This window comes from Penicillium taxi (assembly GCF_028828555.1).
Source record: "Penicillium taxi strain IBT 34144 chromosome Unknown utg000002l_segment0_segment0, whole genome shotgun sequence".
Classification (NCBI taxonomy): Eukaryota; Fungi; Ascomycota; class Eurotiomycetes; order Eurotiales; family Aspergillaceae; genus Penicillium; species Penicillium taxi.
In genome coordinates this window covers 1,577,730-1,597,644 of record NW_026643204.1, presented here as the reverse complement: position 1 = coordinate 1,597,644, position 19,915 = coordinate 1,577,730, and the positions used below count along the sequence as shown (strand labels likewise).

At 47.3% G+C, this 19,915-nt stretch overlaps 10 protein-coding genes across 10 annotated transcripts; 5 read left to right on the top strand and 5 right to left on the bottom strand.

Moving 5' to 3' along the window:
• Nucleotides 1-656: 656 nt before the first annotated feature.
• Nucleotides 657-2,989, bottom strand: N7495_002524 (uncharacterized protein; the record flags this gene model as incomplete). The annotated part of the gene is made up of 2 exons (XM_057205193.1): nucleotides 657-2,624; nucleotides 2,726-2,989. 2 exons carry the CDS (start codon nucleotides 2,987-2,989, stop codon nucleotides 657-659), a joined length of 2,232 nt encoding a protein of 743 aa, XP_057065800.1.
• A 637-nt stretch (nucleotides 2,990-3,626) lies between these two features.
• N7495_002523 (uncharacterized protein) lies at nucleotides 3,627-4,303 on the top strand (the record flags this gene model as incomplete). Its single annotated transcript, XM_057205192.1, has 2 exons — nucleotides 3,627-3,753; nucleotides 3,816-4,303. 2 exons carry the CDS (start codon nucleotides 3,627-3,629, stop codon nucleotides 4,301-4,303), a joined length of 615 nt encoding a protein of 204 aa, XP_057065799.1.
• Nucleotides 4,304-4,452: 149 nt separating this feature from the next.
• On the bottom strand, nucleotides 4,453-7,601 carry N7495_002522 (exocyst subunit SEC5; the record flags this gene model as incomplete). The annotated part of the gene is made up of 2 exons (XM_057205191.1): nucleotides 4,453-5,187; nucleotides 5,241-7,601. The coding sequence occupies 2 exons, from the start codon at nucleotides 7,599-7,601 to the stop codon at nucleotides 4,453-4,455; spliced, it is 3,096 nt and encodes a 1,031-aa protein (XP_057065798.1).
• A 327-nt stretch (nucleotides 7,602-7,928) lies between these two features.
• On the top strand, nucleotides 7,929-9,454 carry N7495_002521 (isocitrate dehydrogenase (NAD(+)) IDH2; the record flags this gene model as incomplete). Its single annotated transcript, XM_057205190.1, has 6 exons — nucleotides 7,929-8,003; nucleotides 8,072-8,131; nucleotides 8,264-8,350; nucleotides 8,410-8,532; nucleotides 8,602-9,321; nucleotides 9,383-9,454. 6 exons carry the CDS (start codon nucleotides 7,929-7,931, stop codon nucleotides 9,452-9,454), a joined length of 1,137 nt encoding a protein of 378 aa, XP_057065797.1.
• A 285-nt stretch (nucleotides 9,455-9,739) lies between these two features.
• Nucleotides 9,740-10,826, bottom strand: N7495_002520 (EAF7 family protein; the record flags this gene model as incomplete). Its single annotated transcript, XM_057205189.1, has 4 exons — nucleotides 9,740-10,086; nucleotides 10,159-10,387; nucleotides 10,444-10,589; nucleotides 10,655-10,826. 4 exons carry the CDS (start codon nucleotides 10,824-10,826, stop codon nucleotides 9,740-9,742), a joined length of 894 nt encoding a protein of 297 aa, XP_057065796.1.
• Nucleotides 10,827-11,414: 588 nt separating this feature from the next.
• Nucleotides 11,415-14,330, top strand: N7495_002519 (tubulin gamma complex associated family protein; the record flags this gene model as incomplete). Its single annotated transcript, XM_057205188.1, has 2 exons — nucleotides 11,415-11,535; nucleotides 11,593-14,330. 2 exons carry the CDS (start codon nucleotides 11,415-11,417, stop codon nucleotides 14,328-14,330), a joined length of 2,859 nt encoding a protein of 952 aa, XP_057065795.1.
• Nucleotides 14,331-14,618: 288 nt separating this feature from the next.
• Nucleotides 14,619-15,100, bottom strand: N7495_002518 (uncharacterized protein; the record flags this gene model as incomplete). The annotated part of the gene is made up of 2 exons (XM_057205187.1): nucleotides 14,619-14,787; nucleotides 14,877-15,100. The coding sequence occupies 2 exons, from the start codon at nucleotides 15,098-15,100 to the stop codon at nucleotides 14,619-14,621; spliced, it is 393 nt and encodes a 130-aa protein (XP_057065794.1).
• Nucleotides 15,101-15,263: 163 nt separating this feature from the next.
• Nucleotides 15,264-15,566, top strand: N7495_002517 (uncharacterized protein; the record flags this gene model as incomplete). Its single annotated transcript, XM_057205186.1, is given in 2 exon segments — nucleotides 15,264-15,352; nucleotides 15,371-15,566. The coding sequence occupies 2 exon segments, from the start codon at nucleotides 15,264-15,266 to the stop codon at nucleotides 15,564-15,566; spliced, it is 285 nt and encodes a 94-aa protein (XP_057065793.1).
• A 111-nt stretch (nucleotides 15,567-15,677) lies between these two features.
• N7495_002516 (uncharacterized protein) lies at nucleotides 15,678-16,561 on the bottom strand (the record flags this gene model as incomplete). Its single annotated transcript, XM_057205185.1, has 2 exons — nucleotides 15,678-16,444; nucleotides 16,501-16,561. The coding sequence occupies 2 exons, from the start codon at nucleotides 16,559-16,561 to the stop codon at nucleotides 15,678-15,680; spliced, it is 828 nt and encodes a 275-aa protein (XP_057065792.1).
• A 510-nt stretch (nucleotides 16,562-17,071) lies between these two features.
• N7495_002515 (heavy metal tolerance protein precursor) lies at nucleotides 17,072-19,824 on the top strand (the record flags this gene model as incomplete). Its single annotated transcript, XM_057205184.1, has 3 exons — nucleotides 17,072-17,428; nucleotides 17,478-18,586; nucleotides 18,654-19,824. 3 exons carry the CDS (start codon nucleotides 17,072-17,074, stop codon nucleotides 19,822-19,824), a joined length of 2,637 nt encoding a protein of 878 aa, XP_057065791.1.
• Nucleotides 19,825-19,915: the final 91 nt, after the last annotated feature.

Genomic DNA, 19,915 nt, shown 5'->3' with positions numbered 1-19,915 from the left:
AGGAGACTTGTTAATCCCCCAACAGGAAGAGGCGCCTGGACATTGAATCTGCTTCCCAACTTCTAATATTTGATTGCTGTACCTAGCGTCCTCTGTAAATATATATGCAAGAATACAGCTCTTTCATCCTCTGCAACCTTGGAACCAGTTAACTGAAGCGTGTTACAGCTTGATTGGTGAGGGCATCTATCTAGTTATGTAAATTTGATTACATGATGTAGCAATAAAAATGCTTGAAAGAACAGGGCTTGGATGGTGGTGAAAACCTTTGATTGATATTCGATAAAATATAAAAACAACCTTGGAATATTGATATGTTTGTGAGATAGCCATAGAGATAAAACGAAAGAAATATGTAGAAAAAAGGGGTATATAGCCGGTGACGCATGCGCCTGTCCTACTCTGGCTTACTTGGACGAATGGAGACGCGATCAAAAAGAAAGGATAGAAAGCAAGGTCGGCAAAAGTAAATCAAATATGTCGCACCTGCTGGGTAACAACTGTGGGAGCTAAGCTATATTGGTTAGTTGAATTGGTATATGTATGGTATGACTGCAGGGCCGGCGAGTCATATGCCTGTATCTTTGGTAATGTATAGAGTGAAGAGGTATTACGATGTGCTAAGCCAGTATAAATGTCGTGATATACCTGGCTTATTAATTATCAAATGATTCTTGCTTGTGGACACCCAAGTGTCGAAGTCTCCTCGCGAGTAGACTCTCGCCAGTTTCAGGACCGCTCTGTCCAGAATGATATAGATAACCTCCATATCCAGCATCGCCCTTATTGAGCTTGCTGTAAAAAGATTCATCAGACTGATGAGAATCTGGATACGAGCCTGGAAAATTCACTGCATTCCAGTGCATTGGGATATTTTTATCATCAGGCGCGGTCACATGAGGGCGAAGATGGGTGATGGGGCTTTGGCAGGTACTGCGTCGTCGAGTGGCATTCTCGATTGCCAACCGAGCATTTGCAGATGACGAAAGAGCTGGCTCTCGAGTAGGCTTGTACGGGCTGTACCGGGGTTCTGGCAGTTGAATCTCATTTCGTAGCTTCTCCTTGCCATCGGGTACCCGGTTAGCGAAGACCACTCTAATGGTCGAGTGTAGGTAGAAGCGACCGCGAGATGGACAGCAAATATTCAGATGAACAAGGTACCGCAGCGTTGGTTTGTTCCTCGGATCTTCTGTGGCATTCAGGGACGCTTCAGGGCGATCAGTGCCGTAGTTTCTACGTGCACTCAGCGGCATATCAACTACCGGCCCAGCCGAATAGCTTCGTTGCCGGATGAAGGTCTTGGTTCCTGGTTTCATATCGCCAATATCATAAGGGACAAGGAACAACTTCACAGCTGTCTTGTGAGGATTCTTGATGATTATCTGCAGCTGTCCTTGCTGAGGAATCCGGTAGCACCCCCCAGGCGGGCATTTGGGTGACTCTGCTCCCCGATTCTTCTTCTCCCTACGGCGTCGGGTATCAGAATCGGGAACTTGAGCCAAGCCCGAGTCATCCGCAGCTTTGTTCTCTGAGCCCTTTGTCAGACTGACCTTCCGTTTACGACGCGGGGTCGAGCTAAAATCATTCTTGCTAAGCGAGTTCTCCAGATCGATCTGTCCCACATAAGGGCTGGGACTGTCATCCGAAATAGAGCGTCCATTACCTGAAGTCGGATAGTGATAAAAAACAGCCGGGAAAGGCACTGAGACATGTGGTGGACATTTGAGATTTCCTTTGCATTTGCCTTTGCCCAATACTCCTATTTGCGCCGTGAAGTCCAGTGGCTTAGACGGATTCATAGACATTCGTCCGTGTAGGATAGATTCCTCATAAGAGCCCACCATTGGCGCATGAGACTTATGAGGGGCCTCGGAAGCTAAGGATAGCCTTCTTGCACCATATATGGTATTATTGCCTGTCGAGGCAAGCTGAAGGGAATATGCTGAGTTCAGTGACCGTCTGGGTGAGTGCTGCGAGTGGAAAAACAGATCCTCTCGCCGCGGCGAAAAGGGGGTGCGAATATTGACAGCTTTAACACCCGGGGGCGATGACTGGAGATGGCTGAAGCTCTCCGGGGGAAGCGTTCGTCGCCGATTCGCTCTCTCTGTAGGCTCCAGAAAATCCCTTGAATTTTCTCGAGGCGAAAAGTCCAAATCAGTGTTGTTGGCCTGATGTACCAAAGGACTTGTAGGCGCCTTGAGAACATAACTCGAAGAGAATGATCCGAGTGAAGGTGCTCGGGTTCGGGTTTGCAGGGCTACAGTAGAGTCACGGTAGTCGCTGGATAGAATTGGCCGCTGAGTATGGGTAGAGAAGACCGGAGCACCGAACCATGGGGTTGTAGGTGAGGTACCCAGTTGAGGAAGTGGAGAAGATAGACTGGGCTGCGCGAAACGAGGCCGGGGTGAGTCAGGAGCATGCTGTGGCACAATTTCCCGAAAATCCCCTGAGTGTAAAGCAGATCGAGGTCTTTGGATATCGGCTGGCGACCCCAGTTCCTCGAATGACTGTTTATAGATGTGGTCTCTGAAAGTGGAATCTTCATCTTCATCTCTTTCTGTCTGTGTCGCCGCCCTCAGGGAGTCATGAGACATGTAACTACTATCTCCACTGTTACGCTGCGGCTTTACAGAAAGTTAGTTTGAAGATCAACAGCAGAAGACCTTTGAATGAACAATCGAAACGACAAAAAATGTATATATCAAGCTTATCAGGCAAATCTTACCCTTATTTCGAGTCTCCAAGGTGAGGATTCTTTGATTCTCTGAATCATTTCTTGCCGATCGGTACGAGCCCATGACATAATCGGGGAAAGGTCTGAAGAGGATGATAAACGACTTGTAGCAGAGTGCTCAGTGTTATCGACCGAATAGTGATTTTCGAGGTCAATTTGGGTTCGAGATGATTCTTGGATAGCTTTTTCAAGTTCGTCATGGTCATTCGACCGTATATATTGACGCTGGCGATCTGGATCGCGAAAAAGCGGCATGATTTCGGGTAAAATCAAATGCTATGAGCTCTGAAACGCTAGCCCAAACATTGCATTGGGCTGCCAATGGGGCTAGCTTTCGAAAATAGACCCGTCAGGGCTGCGGAGGTTAGGATGCGTGTGCGTTGGGCGAGAATAGCGCAAAAGGTGAAAAATGATTGGAAGGGAAGTTGGTTTTGGATGAAACTATAAGGTGATTAGAAGACGAAAGAGGAGTAGTGACTGATTTTTAAGTAAAAGTCTGAATAGGAGTCTGGGTGGAAGAGAAAGAAGAGAAAGAAGAGTGAGAAGAGTGAAAAGAGGTGAGCGATCATGTTATCTCGTGGGTCCAGATGATTCATCATTTTACCTTTAGGAAGTGGGATATTAGAGATTCTCATAGATTGATAACCTTGGAATGCAACCCATAGAATTAGAATCAATGAAAATATAAGAAAAATGTTAATTCTATATGTTGTCCACTAGTAGCAAGGGGAGTTGCTTCTTTTTAGTATAGACTGTAAGCTCGTTCTAGACCTACGATTTCGGTGCTCGGACTTAGCGTGTCGATCCGCTTTTTTTTTCTTCTCCAACTTCGCTACCACTCCCCCTCACAAAACACCATCCAGAGATAAGACAAATTCTCCTTCAAATAATCATGGCACCAAAACGCCCCCAAGATGCTATCAATACTTCTGCATCTCGGACCGAGTCACCGGTCAAAAAGCGCAAGGGCTTTAGCGTAGGCCCTGCCAACCTCCCAGATGGCACATACCGGCGCAAAAGTAAGAATATAGCTCACAATCATCCTTATCAACATCCGTGATCTAACCCGGATCAATCGCAGCCCAAAAAATCAAGTCCGACCTGATTCAAAAAGCCAAAGTCAAGAAGGCCTACGCCAAGATCAAAGCCCAGGAACTGGCGAATGCGCCTACCAAGTCTGTCTATGACAACGCCGATGAAGAAAATGGAAAGACCAAAGATCAGAATGAAGCAGAGACAAGTTTGGAACTTCACCCGGACCGTGTGGCCATGTTGAATGAACCGGAGCCAGATCCTGCTCCACGACTGGTGCAGCGCCCACAACGCCCACAGAATGACGGCAAAAGGAGGGAGCGCAAACCGAAGAAATCTGCTTTCACCAAGGAAATCGAGATAGCAGAGCAGCGAAAAAAGGCCGCCGAAGCACGCGAGAGGGATCGTTTGGCCAAAGAGAAGGAGCGAGAGGCGATGAACCGGGCTAAGCGGCCAGATCAGTTTGGCAAGAGAAGATTGGGCAGAGAGAGCAATGCATTGCTCAGTCGAATCCAGAGGATGGTTGGTCAGAATTGAAAATATATATGCTTGGGAGTAAAAAAATGAAGGGCTACAGCAGCATGATACCCACTTGTACCTGGCTCTAGTGAGTGCCAAAAAGGTTATGAAAGATTTGATTAGCTTTCTTTATTTGATAATAATATTGCTAATTCAATATATCTACACTATGTGACGATAGCAGACTTAGATCCTGTTCCACTTCGAGGCTTCTTGAAGCAGGAAAACTCGCCCTTGGTACGCTCTCTCAATCGTTTAAGCACACCTCGCATCTCACCTAACTCAGCCTGTAGTTTGGTACGGGCTTCATTGGTAGTGCGGCGGTCTAGATCCACGTAGATTTGGCTTTGAGTATGAGATGCTTCCTCACTCGAGAATTGAGCCAACGTCTGTGCAATGAATTCGGTATCCAAGGTGGCTTGCATCAGAGCTGCAAGCGTGAAAGTGGGACGAGATCGGAATGCATTTAGCAGGGAGTGAGAAACTTGCACCAGGAGGTACGACAGAATAGTGGCCAGTAGCGATGATGGGGTATTTGGCGATGTCTTACTGGCACTAACTAGCGCGCTGGAGGGTACGGTGGTGGTGATCTCCGTGTGAACCAGCACAAGGGTCAACATGGTACTGTATACGTAGGGGCGAACCTGATCTGGTCTCTCAGTCAAAGGCACCCAGTCCGCAGCTCCGATGCCAGTAGCGATTGTTTCGTTTAATGTTGCGATAGTCGACTTGGTATATGACTGGAATAATCGGTCTTCGATCTGTTTGAGTACGTCTCGGACCGTCTTGCTCTCTTCTGTTAATTTGACCGAGAATGAATTCTCGAAGTTTGCAATCAACTGCGGTACATATTCGGCTTGAAGAGCCTTCAAATTAGAGAGTGTAAGGAGGATCCGTACATTCTGGGACAAACAATCAGTACATAATTATGTGATCTTATGGTAATATGACTTACTCTATTCTGTGAATCCACCGAATCTACTGCGAGCACCGACATAGCCGCATCGATTGCTTGGCCAGTCAAGGCTGGCTGAGAAATCACCCACTCGTTCTCATGCTCCGTTGTTGCAAGGCGCTCCGCATTTTCGACCAGTCCACTAAGCGCTTTGTAGATACTAGAAACGAACTGAGTGCGAACCATCTGTAGGAGTTTTGAAGGTGGGCTGGTGACAACATCCAGGAACCCAGGCTTGGCTATAGCCTCCGAGATATACAAAATCTTCTGCATACCGCTGAGGATTGCACCCTCAAAAGCCACGAACAGGCCCGGCATCTTAGTCAGATCTCGCTTTTCTGAATCACGCGTCCAGTTCTCCAGCATCTTACAAAACTCGGCATCCTTACTCCATGCTGTGCACACCACACGGGCTGATCGCTCACGGGCGATGCTTACAAGAGACTTCAGAAGGTCGTAAGTTGTCCCCGTAGTGCTGACAGGGTCTAAAGCAGCCATCTCACTGGCCGCTGTACCAATAATAACCAAGAATTTGCTGAGGTAGTGAACGCCACTAAGAGAATTGGAGAAAGGAGGCCAGAAAGCAAACTCCTCCCAATGCTCTCCCCGCTTGGGGGCTAATAATGGGATGTTTTTTGGGTCCAGTTTGAAGCGAGATTCAGTCGGGGTGATGCCTCGCGATTCCGGACTTGTGGGAGTCAACGGAATGGGAGAGGAAAGGAGCGAAATATCATCTGTCGGGGGCTCGTTGAAGAGAGATAGAACATTTTCACGAATGAGATTGACTAGTTCAACGACACCTCTTTCAAGAGCGCCAACATTCTCACGAGAGAGCTGGTGGTGTCTACGGCTTTCGCCTTCAAAGCCGACAGGAAGAAGCCGCTGTCGACTGCCATTAATGAATGATTGTGTAACTTCCCAGAAGTCCAGTACTTCTCCCAGAAGACCGCTCTGGGAAGAAAGAAGTCGAGTAAGGAATGCCTGCATACAGTCCCATAGTTCAATAACTTGATCTGAATCCAATCTCTCAGATACATTCGCTGTTCCGTCACGGGGTGCCAGACGAAGGTAGGAAGCCGTAGCATGGGCTGTAGGACTCTCGCCACTAGCAAGTCGCCGTCTCAGAATCTCGATTTCAACTTTGCAGCGATCGCAAAATGCCGTGATCTTGGTTTTTAAGAGCTGATGGCGACTATCAAGCCACGCCCATATGGGGTTCTTGTCGACACCCAGTTCTAGCAGTGCCCCAATAAGCTCCATATGTTCTTCCACGGGCCCAGAAGCTGTATTAGTTGTTGATAAAGTTGGTGCATCACTGAGTCGTTTCCATAGATCACGCTTGAAGTTTTGAATCTGGTGGTCCACATCCATCCACATTCTTCCCATGGCTAGAATCATATGGACGTCACTATCAATTAATTGTCGGCCTGTACTGGAGGTCTGTTCCACCATATTCTTCGCACGATTTGCAAGGGTTCTTGCCTTGGTGTATTGCTCAAAGACGGAATCATAGTCACGTTGATGGATGGACTTGGACAGGGAGCTTCCAATCTCATATACATCGCGATGCTTCTCCATACTATCCACAACCGATTTGAGCAGGAGCTCTCGATCACGACCTCCGAGAGCAGGGCCCCAAACCTCCTCCGCCTTGACGGAAGCTTCCAGTAAGGGACCTCGAATACCTTTCATGCCATACTCGCTCTCCTTTGTCAACGCATTTTTACTAACTCCCACAGGAGCAGGAGAAACAGCAGCATACTGTTGCTGACCTGAATAGTTGCGAAAATGCCCCGACCTACGAGGCGCGAAGGCTTGTTCCGTTGCAACACCTTGGTCTCTCATTTCGGTGTAGACACTGTCAATAGTTGCCTTTGCGCGGACGAAGCGCTCAAAGTTCGCCTCAACTAGCACCTTCAGCGACGCTGACTTTTGGTCAATTGATTGTGATAGATGATTGAGACCATTCATGAGCGATTCGATCGAGTCGGTGTTATGGGCTTGGGACAGGAAGAGTGCGGGGGAGAAGGACGTCGACGAAAGAAGGAACTGCGAATGTTTACCACCTTCATCCTTCACATTTATTCCCCTTTCTTTGAGAAGGCGCAAAACGCTATCACTTGTTCCCAATGGGTCCGGCTCATCACTCTGTGCGGTAGTGTCCCTGCCATCCTGGCCTCGGGGACCGAAGTTATTCCGCCAATTGCTAGGAGTGCGCTCGAGAGCGAAGTAACGGGACTTACGGGGTCGGGATTTGGTTTGTTCGAGGGGTTCTCCGTCAGATTGATCGGCTTCATCCAGTGCTACCGGCCATTCCTCTGGGAACTCGGAAGGGAGGTTGTAGTGGCTGGCGACGTCCATGTTGAATATGGTGCCAGCTATGCCGCGTCGGATGTTATATGGGTCCAGATAATCAAGGGTCTCCTGCAGTAACAATATATTAAAATAGGAGCTTGAGATCGATTGTAGCTTCGTAGCTCCATCGAAGGGGGTTCAACACCAATAGATTGATAGCAGAACAAGAGTGGATTCGGATAGCCGGGGGCACATTCAAACCACCAATGTGGTCTCCCGGTCGGATCGGGGCGGCGCCGAGAAAGTCGATTCTTTCCTCCCGCCATCTCCTTCCAACTTCTTCTCCCCACCATCCAATCCTTCTACAAAGCCGATAGTCGGGATCTCTTCACGATGCTCGCTGCCAGAAACCTCTCTACTCTCCGTCTGTCCCTGCGGACTACCCAATTTGTGACTCCCGTGTCGCAGGTATGAATCCGCCTCGTGCCTGTCATTAATGAAGTTCAGTAGGCTGACATGTTCATTCTTCTTTATAGCTGCGCAGTTACGCTAGCAAGAGTGCTGTTGCCGCATTCAAGGGTCAGAAAGGCCCCGATGTACGTGACACTACAACGAATCTCGTTCTTTTCCAATCCTGGCGCCAGCTGCAAAGGCCTCGAGCGATTCAGCCGCCACGGAAAACAATTCACGGAAGACTTTGACACTAACGATTTCGGCTTCGTCAATAGGGCAACTACACTGTTACACTGATCGAGGGTGACGGCATTGGCCCTGAGATCGCCCAGTCTGTTAAGGATATCTTCGCGGCTGCTAAGGTATCGACTCGTCGCAAAGACAACTCCGCTGTATGAAAGAAGTACTAAGATATTTGCAGGCTCCTATCAAGTGGGAATCCGTTGATGTCGGTCCCATCCTCAAGGACGGCAAGACTGCTATTCCCGACGATGCCATCGCCAGCGTCAAGAGAAACTATGTTGCTCTTAAGGGCCCCCTTGCCGTAAGTTCGACCGCCCTTGTTTTTTCGCCGCAGTAATCCAAATAAACTAATCATTTTACCGTCTTTTAGACCCCCGTTGGTAAGGGTCACGTTTCCCTGAACTTGACTTTGCGCCGTACTTTCAACTTGTTCGCCAACGTCCGCCCTTGCCGCTCCATTGCCGGCTACAAGACCCCCTACGATGGTGTCGACACTGTTCTGATCCGTGAGAACACCGAGGGCGAATACTCCGGTATTGAGCACGTTGTTGTTGACGGTGTCGTTCAGAGCATCAAGCTCATCACCAAAGAGGCCTCTGAGCGTGTTCTCCGCTTCGCTTTCCAGTACGCTGAGTCGATTAACAAGAAGAAGGTCCGCGTCGTGCACAAGGCTACCATCATGAAGATGTCTGATGGTCTCTTCCTCAACACTGCCCGTGATATCTCCAAGGACTTCCCCGATGTCGAGTTCGATGCTGAGCTGCTGGACAACTCTTGCCTGAAGATCGTCACCGACCCCACTCCCTACAACGACAAGGTTCTGGTTATGCCCAACTTGTACGGTGACATTCTTTCAGACATGTGTGCCGGTCTCATCGGTGGTCTTGGTCTGACCCCCTCCGGTAACATTGGTGATGAGTGCTCCATCTTCGAGGCCGTTCACGGTTCCGCTCCCGATATCGCTGGCAAGGGTCTTGCCAACCCTACTGCTCTGCTCCTGAGCTCTATTATGATGCTGCAGCACATGGGTCTCCACGACCACGCTAACCGCATCCAGAAGGCTATCTTCGACACGCTCGCTGAGGGCAAGGTGAGTCTACTTTTTTTTACCTCTGAATCTGGCTAGAATTATACTGATATCTGTCTTTTAGACCCTCACTGGTGACCTTGGCGGTAGCTCTAAGACCCACGAGTACGCCGGTGCCATCATCAAGCGCCTGTAATCTAAACAGCGCCTCGGATTCCCTGTACTATGACCCCCTTTATTCTATTTCCCGTATTCTCGAACGACATTAGACTTCTTACAGCGATCGAATTATACCGACTTGTGTAGCTAAAGAATAATTTTCTCTCACATATCAATTTCTCACTGGGTTAAATGCAAATAGAAAAACATACGGCGTATTGTCCTAGTCATACAGCAAATATCAAGATAACGCCTATGCAAAGAGCCGTCCCTAGGTATCAAAGCAAGAAAGGAAAGGGTAATCATCAAACTCGGCTACCAATCAACGGCGACGACCCTTTCGGCGAGTGCCAGTGCTGGCTGAGGCCTTCTTATCCTTGGGCTTGGACCGAGAAGTTTTAGCCCGGGTACTTCGCGATCCTTTTTCATCTTCAGCTTCTTCCTCAGCTTCACTGTCCTTCCCATCGGTTTCCTCGTCGCCATCCCCTTCGCCTTCCTCGTTTTCATCGTCTTCTTCGTCGGAGCCGCCTTCATCATCAGAGGCTTTGTCCTGGTCTTCGGCACCTATTTCCACTTGCATCTTTGTCGAGCGCGTTTCTCGAGTAGCCGTGCGCGTTCCACGGCTAGACTTGCGATCTCGTGACGGAGCCGGTGAGGATCGAGGTTCTGCTTTTTTCAAGGCGATTAGTTTCTTTTTCTGCCTTATTGAGTCGGAAAATTGAAGTTATAGAAGGAGCATACCATCTGTATCAGCTACAGTACTCCCTCGTCGAGAGTCGGCCATGCGGCTAGTCTCGGGCGATGAGGATCCCTCCATGGCAAGCCGCCTCTCAAACATCATATCCCCATATTCCTCGTACGGAAGCTCAAAAGGGCAATATCGTTCATTCTCTTCGTCGTTTTCTGCTTTTTCTTCGTCACCTTCGGCCTCATCATCTTCGTCATTTTCTCCTGTGATAACCGCATTTTCCTGAAAAGATAAGTATTGATTAGCCAGAGGAAGGAGAAGGTCGCTGGTGGATCTACCCGTTCATCGAGAGCTTCGAGGTTGTAGAGCGTGCCCAATTTTTTCCATATTCCAGGAACTCGCATATGCTCTGCAGTAGAAGGAGCATATCCTTGGCTCTTCAAATAATCCGAGATTGCGAGCATGCGAAAAGATTTGTGCAAGCCTTAAATCATATTAGCCTTACGATACGATCTCATGACATTGACTCGTTTAGAAGCTGCAACATACCAACTGGCTTCCATTTAATAATTGCCTTTAATAGCGCGGTCTCTTGCTCATCTGTCCACGGGTCGGTAAGGGAGTCGTATTCTGCGGTTGAGGGCGTGTCTGCGCTAGAATGCGTCGCGTCCGTCTCAGGGCCTGCGGAGTGAGCAAGTTTGGCTTTCTTGCGAGAGGGCATTGTGATGATTTTATGAGCCTTAGAAGCTGTAAATCGCTGGATTTTAAGAAATTGAGGGGGTGATTTGGGGAAACAATATTGAGCTCTAGTTAAGAGGTTCTGTTATCGATTGGATGGTGCACGATAAGCCAAAGGTAAGTGGGTCTACTAATCACGTGATATGTATCTATATGAACACAAAAATTGGCCACACATATATTCCCACGACAATGTAGTCTAGTGGTGAAGGGCAACAATGTTCCCAACCACTATGGATAGGCTTAGGACCGGCTCTCGATAGGATCAGAACTGTCATACAAGTTTTATCAGTCCCTAGTCAGCCTCGCTCCCGTCACCCCCAGATCTAAGGTACGACTGTGACCGAATATTTGCTGAAATTTCTAAAACTCAAGATCTAATCACTTAGATCTAACATTGCCACTTATGATTGAAATGAACATATTCATCTTGTTTTGGTTTCAAGATGTAACGTCAGAGAAGATGAATTAACTACTACGATATAAATAGATTGCCTGAGGCAACAAGGCCACCAACAACTACTAACGCGTCCGATAACACAACACGTCTCTCACCAGCTATGGACTCGCGATGTATCAAGAAGACCATGAACCCGATCCTTTCTCCAGTCAGAGTCTCTGGAGACTTTCGAGGTTTAGCATAGAAGCTCTACAGCCACTGGAAGCTCTTCCATGGAACTCTGATCTCTCAGGTACAACACCCATTCCCGCGCGATAAAGCTAAATGCTAATGATGGATTAATTCGCAGCAATTCCAAAGGATTGCTTTCAAGGTCTCCCAGAGAAAAATGCCTCGACCGACCCAATATGGAAACTGAACCTCTTCTCAAGTGATCTTGGCTCTCCTGACTCCATCGACTCTGTCGTCGACCCGTCCATAGATTCCGAATCTGACGCTCCCGAAGTTTGCTCGCAAGATCCAGTGGAGGAAAATGATATATGGGCGTTGAATATTTTACAGGATGATACCGCTGCTATTATTCCATTGAAATCATGGGAGAAATTCCTGGAACCGACCTTCCAGGAGCCAGTATCGGCATACTTCAGCGAATCTGGAGCCAAGGGATTTGATGCCGCACTGGTACACAAGTCCGAATCTCATGGACGCAATATTACAGGTCGCTTAGTTCAAGAAAATGTCTTTATTCGATGCCTGTTACGCCTCGGCCTCGGATGGAGCTCACCGTTCTTCCGTTATAACCAACAGACAATGGCATTCGAGCAACACTTGCAAGATATCCGGGTCTCTGGCGTGAGCCAATTGATTCTCAACAGTATCATCATGAATGCCCTACAGTGCGGCACGAATATGCAGCGAATGAGGACTTTGACGCAAAATTCTCCGACGAAAACTCAGGACCTGTCATCCGTATTCTCCCTACGAGGCGCTATTGCCGTGATTATATACAACCTCGAACATCAAATTTCAGCTCATTCCAGTCAAATTGTGTCGCTCTTGCAGACCACGATCCTCTTCACTCGCTGTGGAGATTTGGTCGGGGCGCTGGTGGACATTGCAGCAGCAGCTGAGAAGGCAAACTCAGATGCTCAAGTCATATCAACTGTCATGGAAAGAGCTACATTTTTGGCTCAAAAATATGACTGGATGGAGAATCTCGTTCAAGAGATAGTGGCTCGAGTAACTAGCCCCTGGTTTGGATTTGTTGAGGGTTGGATCGGACTTCGTTCTGAAGAATCAGCCCTCAATGAATTGATTTCAAGCGACCGAACATTTGTACGGATGAAACAATTTGCTAATCGAAGCAGGCTCAAAATTGGGCCTTCAAGAGTCCAGTACACCTACGATGAAGATCATATGCCATCATTCATTCCAGTCGACCAGGCACAGATTATCTTTGAGAGTGGTCGAAGTTTGCGACTTCTCAAGAAGTCACATCCCAATCATCCGATTGCTAGGCATGACGTTATTTCCCGAACAGGTGCCCTACGCCTAGTTTGTGCAACTACATGGGCTGGTGTCGATCGAATTCAACAAAAAGCTTTTGAGTATGAAGGAAAACTCCGCGTAGAGATATTGAAGTATCTCAAAAAGGAACCAACCAAGCCTATGACGGAATCAGAGAATTATTTGGATCATCAAAAATTACAAAATCATGACATCGTAAAACAAACTTTTGAACTTTTTGATATTAACGATGAGAACATTGTGTCGGGGTCTGCAATGGATCAAAAGGCCCTTGCAAGTGAAAATGTCGGAGAGATGCTCCAGCGCGCCAGGAATCTGGATTACTGGTCTGATGACAGGGAGATTACTCTTGGCCCAGAAATGGTGTCTGCTCTCTACCTATCAATCGCTCCTGTCATTTCATCGCAGGCGCAGCTGATTGACTTCTCATGTCTCCATCATTTGTTCAAAGAAAAGAAGCTCCGGGATCACCTTAGTCTACAATGGCGGTTCCAATTGCTCGGGGATGGGTCATTCGCTTCGAATCTGTCTCATTCTCTGTTTGACCCTGAAATGGAGAGTGGAGAGCGCAAATCCGGAGTAATGCGCAGTGGTGTGCACACCGGTCTACGTTTAGGAAACCGGGATAACTGGCCACCGGCCAGCTCGGAACTGCGACTCGTTCTTATGGGACTTCTTGGAGACTGTTATTTCTCCGAGGAAGGTCAAAATAAATCGGACACTACTCAAACACAAAGAGATACCGAACTTCCTGGCGACCTAAGCTTCTCTATTCGTGAGCTCACAGAAGAAGAGGTCCTTCTTTGCAAGGACCCCAGTGCCATCGAAGCACTCGACTTCCTTCGTCTACAGTACAAACCACCCGAGGCTATCAATGTTTTGATAACGACGCAGTCACTCGAAAAATATGATCTCCTTTTTAAACACCTGCTCCGCCTCCTCCGAATGGTGTCTGTTGTCAAAGGACTTGTTCGTGATTCTACTTCCCGAGGCTCTCTTTCAGGAGACACAAGGAACGTATTCCAAAGATTCCGGGTTGATGCTCAGCACTTTATTCTTGCATTCAGTGACTACTGTTTCCAAGTTGGTATTGGATCTACCTGGTCTCGTTTTCAAGACACTCTCGCCAATATTGAACAATGTCTGGATCGCGGCGACATCGATGGTACCATTGAAACAGCTCACTCAGTCTCTCGCCTACATGACTATCACGAAGATATGCTTGATCAAATGCTATTTGCCTTGTTCCTCAGCAAACGGCATGCACCTGCGGCTCAGTTACTAAAGAATATTTTCAGCACCATACTCGCGTTCAGCCCACTGTCTCAAGCTGATGGCATGAGCGGTTTGCGTCATGAAAGTGAAGGTACTGTCCTGCACTTGTATTCTTCTTTCCGAAAACAAGTATCTACATTTGTGGGTTATTTACGTAGCTTGGACCCCGGCAAAGGTTCTTCGAAATCCATGGGGAAATCAGCAGTATTTTTCTCCTCGCCAACTGACACCACCAATCCCTTTGAACATCTTCGAGTGAGGTTGGAAATGAGAAAATATTATTGACCTCTCTCTACAATTGTTACTTATAAGGGCGATGCATTTCTTCCATCATCTAACGGCGGCGATAAATGTCATGGCCTATGATTCATCCTGATTTTCTTCTGATAACACACAAACCTGGCTTTATCAAAGAAGGTTGTGCCCTTGATACCCATTTTAAGATGCATTATTTCTATGATTGTACAATAAAAACTGAAGTTCTTTGAAATCTACCTAAAATCCCTAAAAAAAGAGTTCTCAGTACCTAACAGCGTAGCACCTGCACATGGGCATGAATGATTTTGATGCAACCTAGGAAATAAAAGCATATAGTTTTTCTGAACCTCCTGGCTTCAGAATTTCATCATCCAGGATTCTTCCCGTCTCAGTGACCTCTCCGTCAACTTGCTGGTAGCGTACTAGCGAGGGAATGCCCTTGATGCCCCAGATTGTTCGGTAGTCGTTCTGCGGGTCTTTCCACCTAACGAATACATATCAGCGCATGTCCAGGTGATCGTTACAGCACTAGAGGACGTATTACACCAAATTTTGGTGTTTATATGCACTTACTCAGGCTTCTGTCCAACCTCGACAAGTGCTACAGTTGGCGTATCACCTCCGGCAAATGCCTTGCTGAGATATGGCAAAACAGCGCGGACGTCCGGACACCAAGGCTGCTTTGTAATAGGGTCGGGCGAGGCAATGAAGGCGACGAACAGTTTCGATTCTGGTCCGTTAGGCAGAATCAACTTCTTAGCTGAGCTTGGGAGCGTAAAGTTCTTGATGATCGGCATTATTGTGGTGTTGATGAATATGGGTTTCAATGATAGTAGGTGTCCTTCGAATCAAATCAGCACTGCAGTGTAGTTCTGTACGGAGAAGGCCCATGACTAATTATCAAGCACGTTACTTAGGATTGCAATCACGAATATACCAAATCAGGTGCGCTGAAAGACGATGGATACCGCTAATACATTTCTTCTCCAAGCGATCGGACAAGCCGAAGCAGTTGATGAAAAAAGATGTTCGCATCGACCGGGGGTAGTGTAAGCCCAGTGACACAGTGCGTCCAGCATGCGCAAGCACAGAGGCTGGTCGCTGTTATCAAAAATAAGGATAATCAATGTGTTTTCCATTGGAAAACTTTCAGAGATTAAACTGAAAAGAACAGATACTACACTTGATCTAAGCCAATTGGCAAAGAGAGCTAAAGAAGAAAAGAAAGAAGGGGAAGGAAAGTGGGAAGTGGTTGGCTTATAAGGGAAAGCAATTGCGCACAGACCCTCGCTTAATATAGATCACATGATATATGATTAACTACTGATCAAACTATTCCTAATTGGCTAATTTAATTGGGTAATTACTCTGCATTCACTTTATCATCTGAGCACATTCATCGATTAACCGCGCAATACCTTGGGCTGCCGAGGAGCTTCGTGGAATGTTATGTCCACCCTCATGTTGATATGTCAATCGGTTTGTTGACTCGCATAAATAACTTAGTTGTAGTGAGGCCGGCAGCCGAGGGTCAACTCGCCCGTAGACATGGAGCGTTGGAATATTAATTCGCAGCTGCTGAGGCATCTGCACCGTATCCAGCCCAAATACATTTGAGGCGTCAATTAGGGCTGACGGATCTAACTGTAGGTCGGTGTCACCATTCCCTCCGACAGTGGTCCATCTATCCCTTCCCCATTTCAGGATCGCTTCCTTGGATGCTCGTTCACGGAGAGCTACTTTAGTCTGCCTATCCCACTTGTGAGTTTCTTCAGAGATGGTCATTCCTAGCTCTTCTAGCACCGATAAGACTGGACCGCCGCAAAGGAATACGACGGCTTTGAAGGGCAGTGCCTCGGTAGGCTTCTCTGCCTGGTGAAACCAGATGTAACTGGCGATCAGGAGACATCCTCTAGAAAAGCATACCACCCCCTCGTACGTGTCACCTTTATGTTGAATCAGATATTGATGGAAGTTTTGACAGGCTGCTTTAATATCGGGCACAGTTGCCTTTTGCCACCACGTGTAGTAGGGGCCATCTGGATAGCGGAGATCCAGGCCGGCAGCTGATTTGGACGTGAAAGGGCCGTTGATGAAATGAAATGCATGCTCTGATGGCTGCAAGTGGGCGGTTACAGCCGCTACAGATTCAATGTTAGTGCTTGGATTTGAAGGGTTTTATAGTTAGGCAGCCTACCAAGTTGGTCCTGGAAGATGGTGGCAGAAGAACCTGTGCCGTGGATGCATAACCACTTCATATTCAGAGATTGTTTGTATATCAATAAAGGCTAAGGTAAATTAAGATGAAACCAGAAAAGGTATCAGGCCATGAGAATAATTGTACCAGATTACTGGCACCAACCTTAGAATGAATTTTCATTATATGGAGGTACCTAAAGGTACTATTTAGATATTATTATCTACCTAGGTAGGTGCATAGAAAGGGCGGTCAAGCGAACGCCTGATCTTGCCTGGGATGGAAAGCCCCTGGTAATTTCCGAGGCTAGAGGCATCCAATTTGAATCAAAGCCACAGAAACCCCAGGAAATTCTCTAGGGTTGCACAGATGACAAAGTTTCGGTGTGTGGCTTTGACAATCGATACTTACCTGGGTACATTCAGATCAATAATGCAGCCACAGTGGGTCGTTGCAGATCAAGGTTTCCAGCTTTCTCTCTATCACATTCTAACATCAGCTCAAAAAGAGGTTTTGGAAAAGTATTTTCTGCTGAGAAACTTCCAAGGTTGGGGCCTAGACACCGTTGACGATGGCCAGCTCCCATCAACTTCTTACATTTCTCCAAATAAGTCAACCAATATTTCTTTTGCTCGTATTTTTCATCGCTTTCATTGCAAGCTCCGCTCACGCCGCTCGGAGTGCCAGTAAACATGACCGGAAGACGCAATTTGGCCCGGGTGGGAAACCGCTTCCAAAGAGGTTACGGAGTACTATGAACACCTGGAATCTTCTCGAGGCGCGGATAAGAGTCCCTTCAAGAGGGAAATCAGCCTTCACCAGCTTTGTGATTCTTGTCATGGGAACTTTGGTGGTCGATGCCGCCATTCATATGACCCATGTCTTGGTTGCCAAGTCAGAACATTGGTGGTGTGGTCAAGCAGTCGTGGTATGTCTTCCAGCTCAGATGAAAACGTAATACTGAAATTCCGGACTAGATATACGTCGTTGGCTCATTCTTTTCTCATACCGTCGTCTTACTCTCACTCTTGGATAATAATCCTTCCCCAACATATGCACAAGTCTTACCTTGGACTGTTGCAATTATTTTTGAATCGGCCATCTTGTTCTTGTCACTATCAGTCTACGTTGTCCCGCACCATGAGCCAATCGTCGGAGATCTGTCTGGTGGTCCGCTACGTAGGACCATTACTACCTGGGAGTTATTGGAAGTGGGAACCGGCTGTATACGACTCTTATTTCTCTCACTCATGGTGGCACTATATCTCGTCACGCCCTTCTACTCTAAAAAGAACGCTCGAAAGATTTCTCAATCTCCCTTTGTAACAGAGGCGACCGGCTTGCTCGATAACTCTATTTTATCCTCAGACGACAGTTACGGCTCAACGGAAGGTCTCCTAACTCCCAAGGCATCGGAACCGTGGGCTGGGCCAAATACCACTCCATCCACTAGCTGGTGGGAGTATCTGAGCGGCTACTCACTGCTCTTACCTTACTTGTGGCCATCCAAGTCTCGTCAACTGCAGCTCGTGGTGATCGCTTGCTTTGTCTTGCTCATCTTGCAGCGTATCGTCAATCTGCTGGTACCTTACCAAGTAGGGGTTGTCACCGATTCAATGTCTATCAGTAATGGCCAGATCCAAGTCCCCTGGCTCCAGATTTGCTTGTACGTTCTCTGCCGCTACCTTCAAGGTAGTCAGGGTCTACTGGAATCTATACGGTCGAATATGTGGACCTCTGTTAGCCAATCCTCGTACATGGAACTATCTACTGCGGCCTTCGAGCATATCCATAATCTTAGTCTAGATTTTCATCTAGGCAAAAAGATGGGTGAAGCTCTATCTGCTCTGACCAAGGGGAGTTCTATCAATACCTTTTTAGAACAAGTAACGTTCCAAGTGATTCCTATGATGATTGACCTTTGTGTTGCTATTGGTTATTTCCTTATTGTTTTTGATGCCTATTATGCTCTCGTTTTGGCGATTTTCATATTCTTCTACGTCTACGTCACAATTCGTATTGCGATATGGAGGGCAGAGACGCGGATGCAGATGGTCAATGCGTCAAGACAAGAGGATACTATCAAGTGAGTTGTTCGATACCCCTATGGATCTATATCTAGATCAAAAGTTTTCTGAACAGGTGAATCTCAGGAATGACTCCCTCGTATCTTACGAAACTGTCAAATATTTCAACGCGGAAGATTATGAGATTGGTCGTTACCAAGGGGCTGTGACGAATCTCCAACATGCTGAATCGCACTCATTGTTTGCCCAAAATCTAATGAGCATCTGCCAGAACACTATTTTCATGCTGGGTCTGCTAGTTATGTGCTTTATAGCAGCATATCAGGTGTCTCTAGGCCAGCGCCCTGTTAGTCAATTTGTCATACTCCTCACCTACATGACTCAGCTCCAGACTCCCCTCACCTTCTTTGGGACCTTCTACCGCTATATGCAATCCGCTTTGATTAACTCTGAAAGACTCCTCGAGCTTTTCCGAGAACAACCGTCGGTTATTGACAAGCCCTCTGCTAAACCCTTGCCATATTGCAGGGGTAGCATAGTATTTGACAATGTCGCATTTGCATATGACGATCACAAACCCGCTCTGACTGGGCTCACATTCCATTGCAAGCCGGGCACAACAACTGCCCTAGTCGGTGAGACTGGTGGTGGAAGGTCAACCATATTTCGTCTTCTCTTCCGTTTCTATGATATAGACAGCGGGCGAATTCTCCTTGATGGTAGGGACGTTGAAGATATCACGATTAAATCACTAAGAAGCCATGTTGGAGTTGTTCCACAGACTCCTATGTTTTTTAACGGGTCTATCATGTATAACTTGAGATATGCTAACCAAAATGCAACCGACCACGATATCTATGAGGCTTGTCGTGCAGCCGGCATCCATGATAAAATTATGGCTTTCCTCGATGGGTATGAGACGAAAATCGGCGATCGTGGTCTGCGCTTAGGTGGAGGGGAGAAGCAGCGGATCGCCATTGCACAGGTTATTCTCAAGAATCCGCCTATCGTTCTCCTAGAAGAGGCCACTGCCTCGTTAGATACTGAGACCGAACACATCCAGGATGCATTGTGGGCTTTATCACGGGGTCGTACCGTCTTGATCATTGCACACAGATTGAGGACTGTCACTACCGCCGATTCAATTCTTGTGTTGCATGAGGGTTGTGTTGCTGAGAGTGGTACTCACAATGAGCTTCTGGCGATGAAGAATCGATATTCAAAAATGTGGCAGAAACAGGTCCAGACACAAAGGGATGCTGAGAGGACTAGAGCAAGGCCCTCGAGAGCGAGTTAATGATTTGGGAAATGATAGTAATATTATGGCAGGCGAGCTGGTATCAGGTGAAATGGATTCCTCAAGTTTCCACAATGGTGAATTTTTAGAT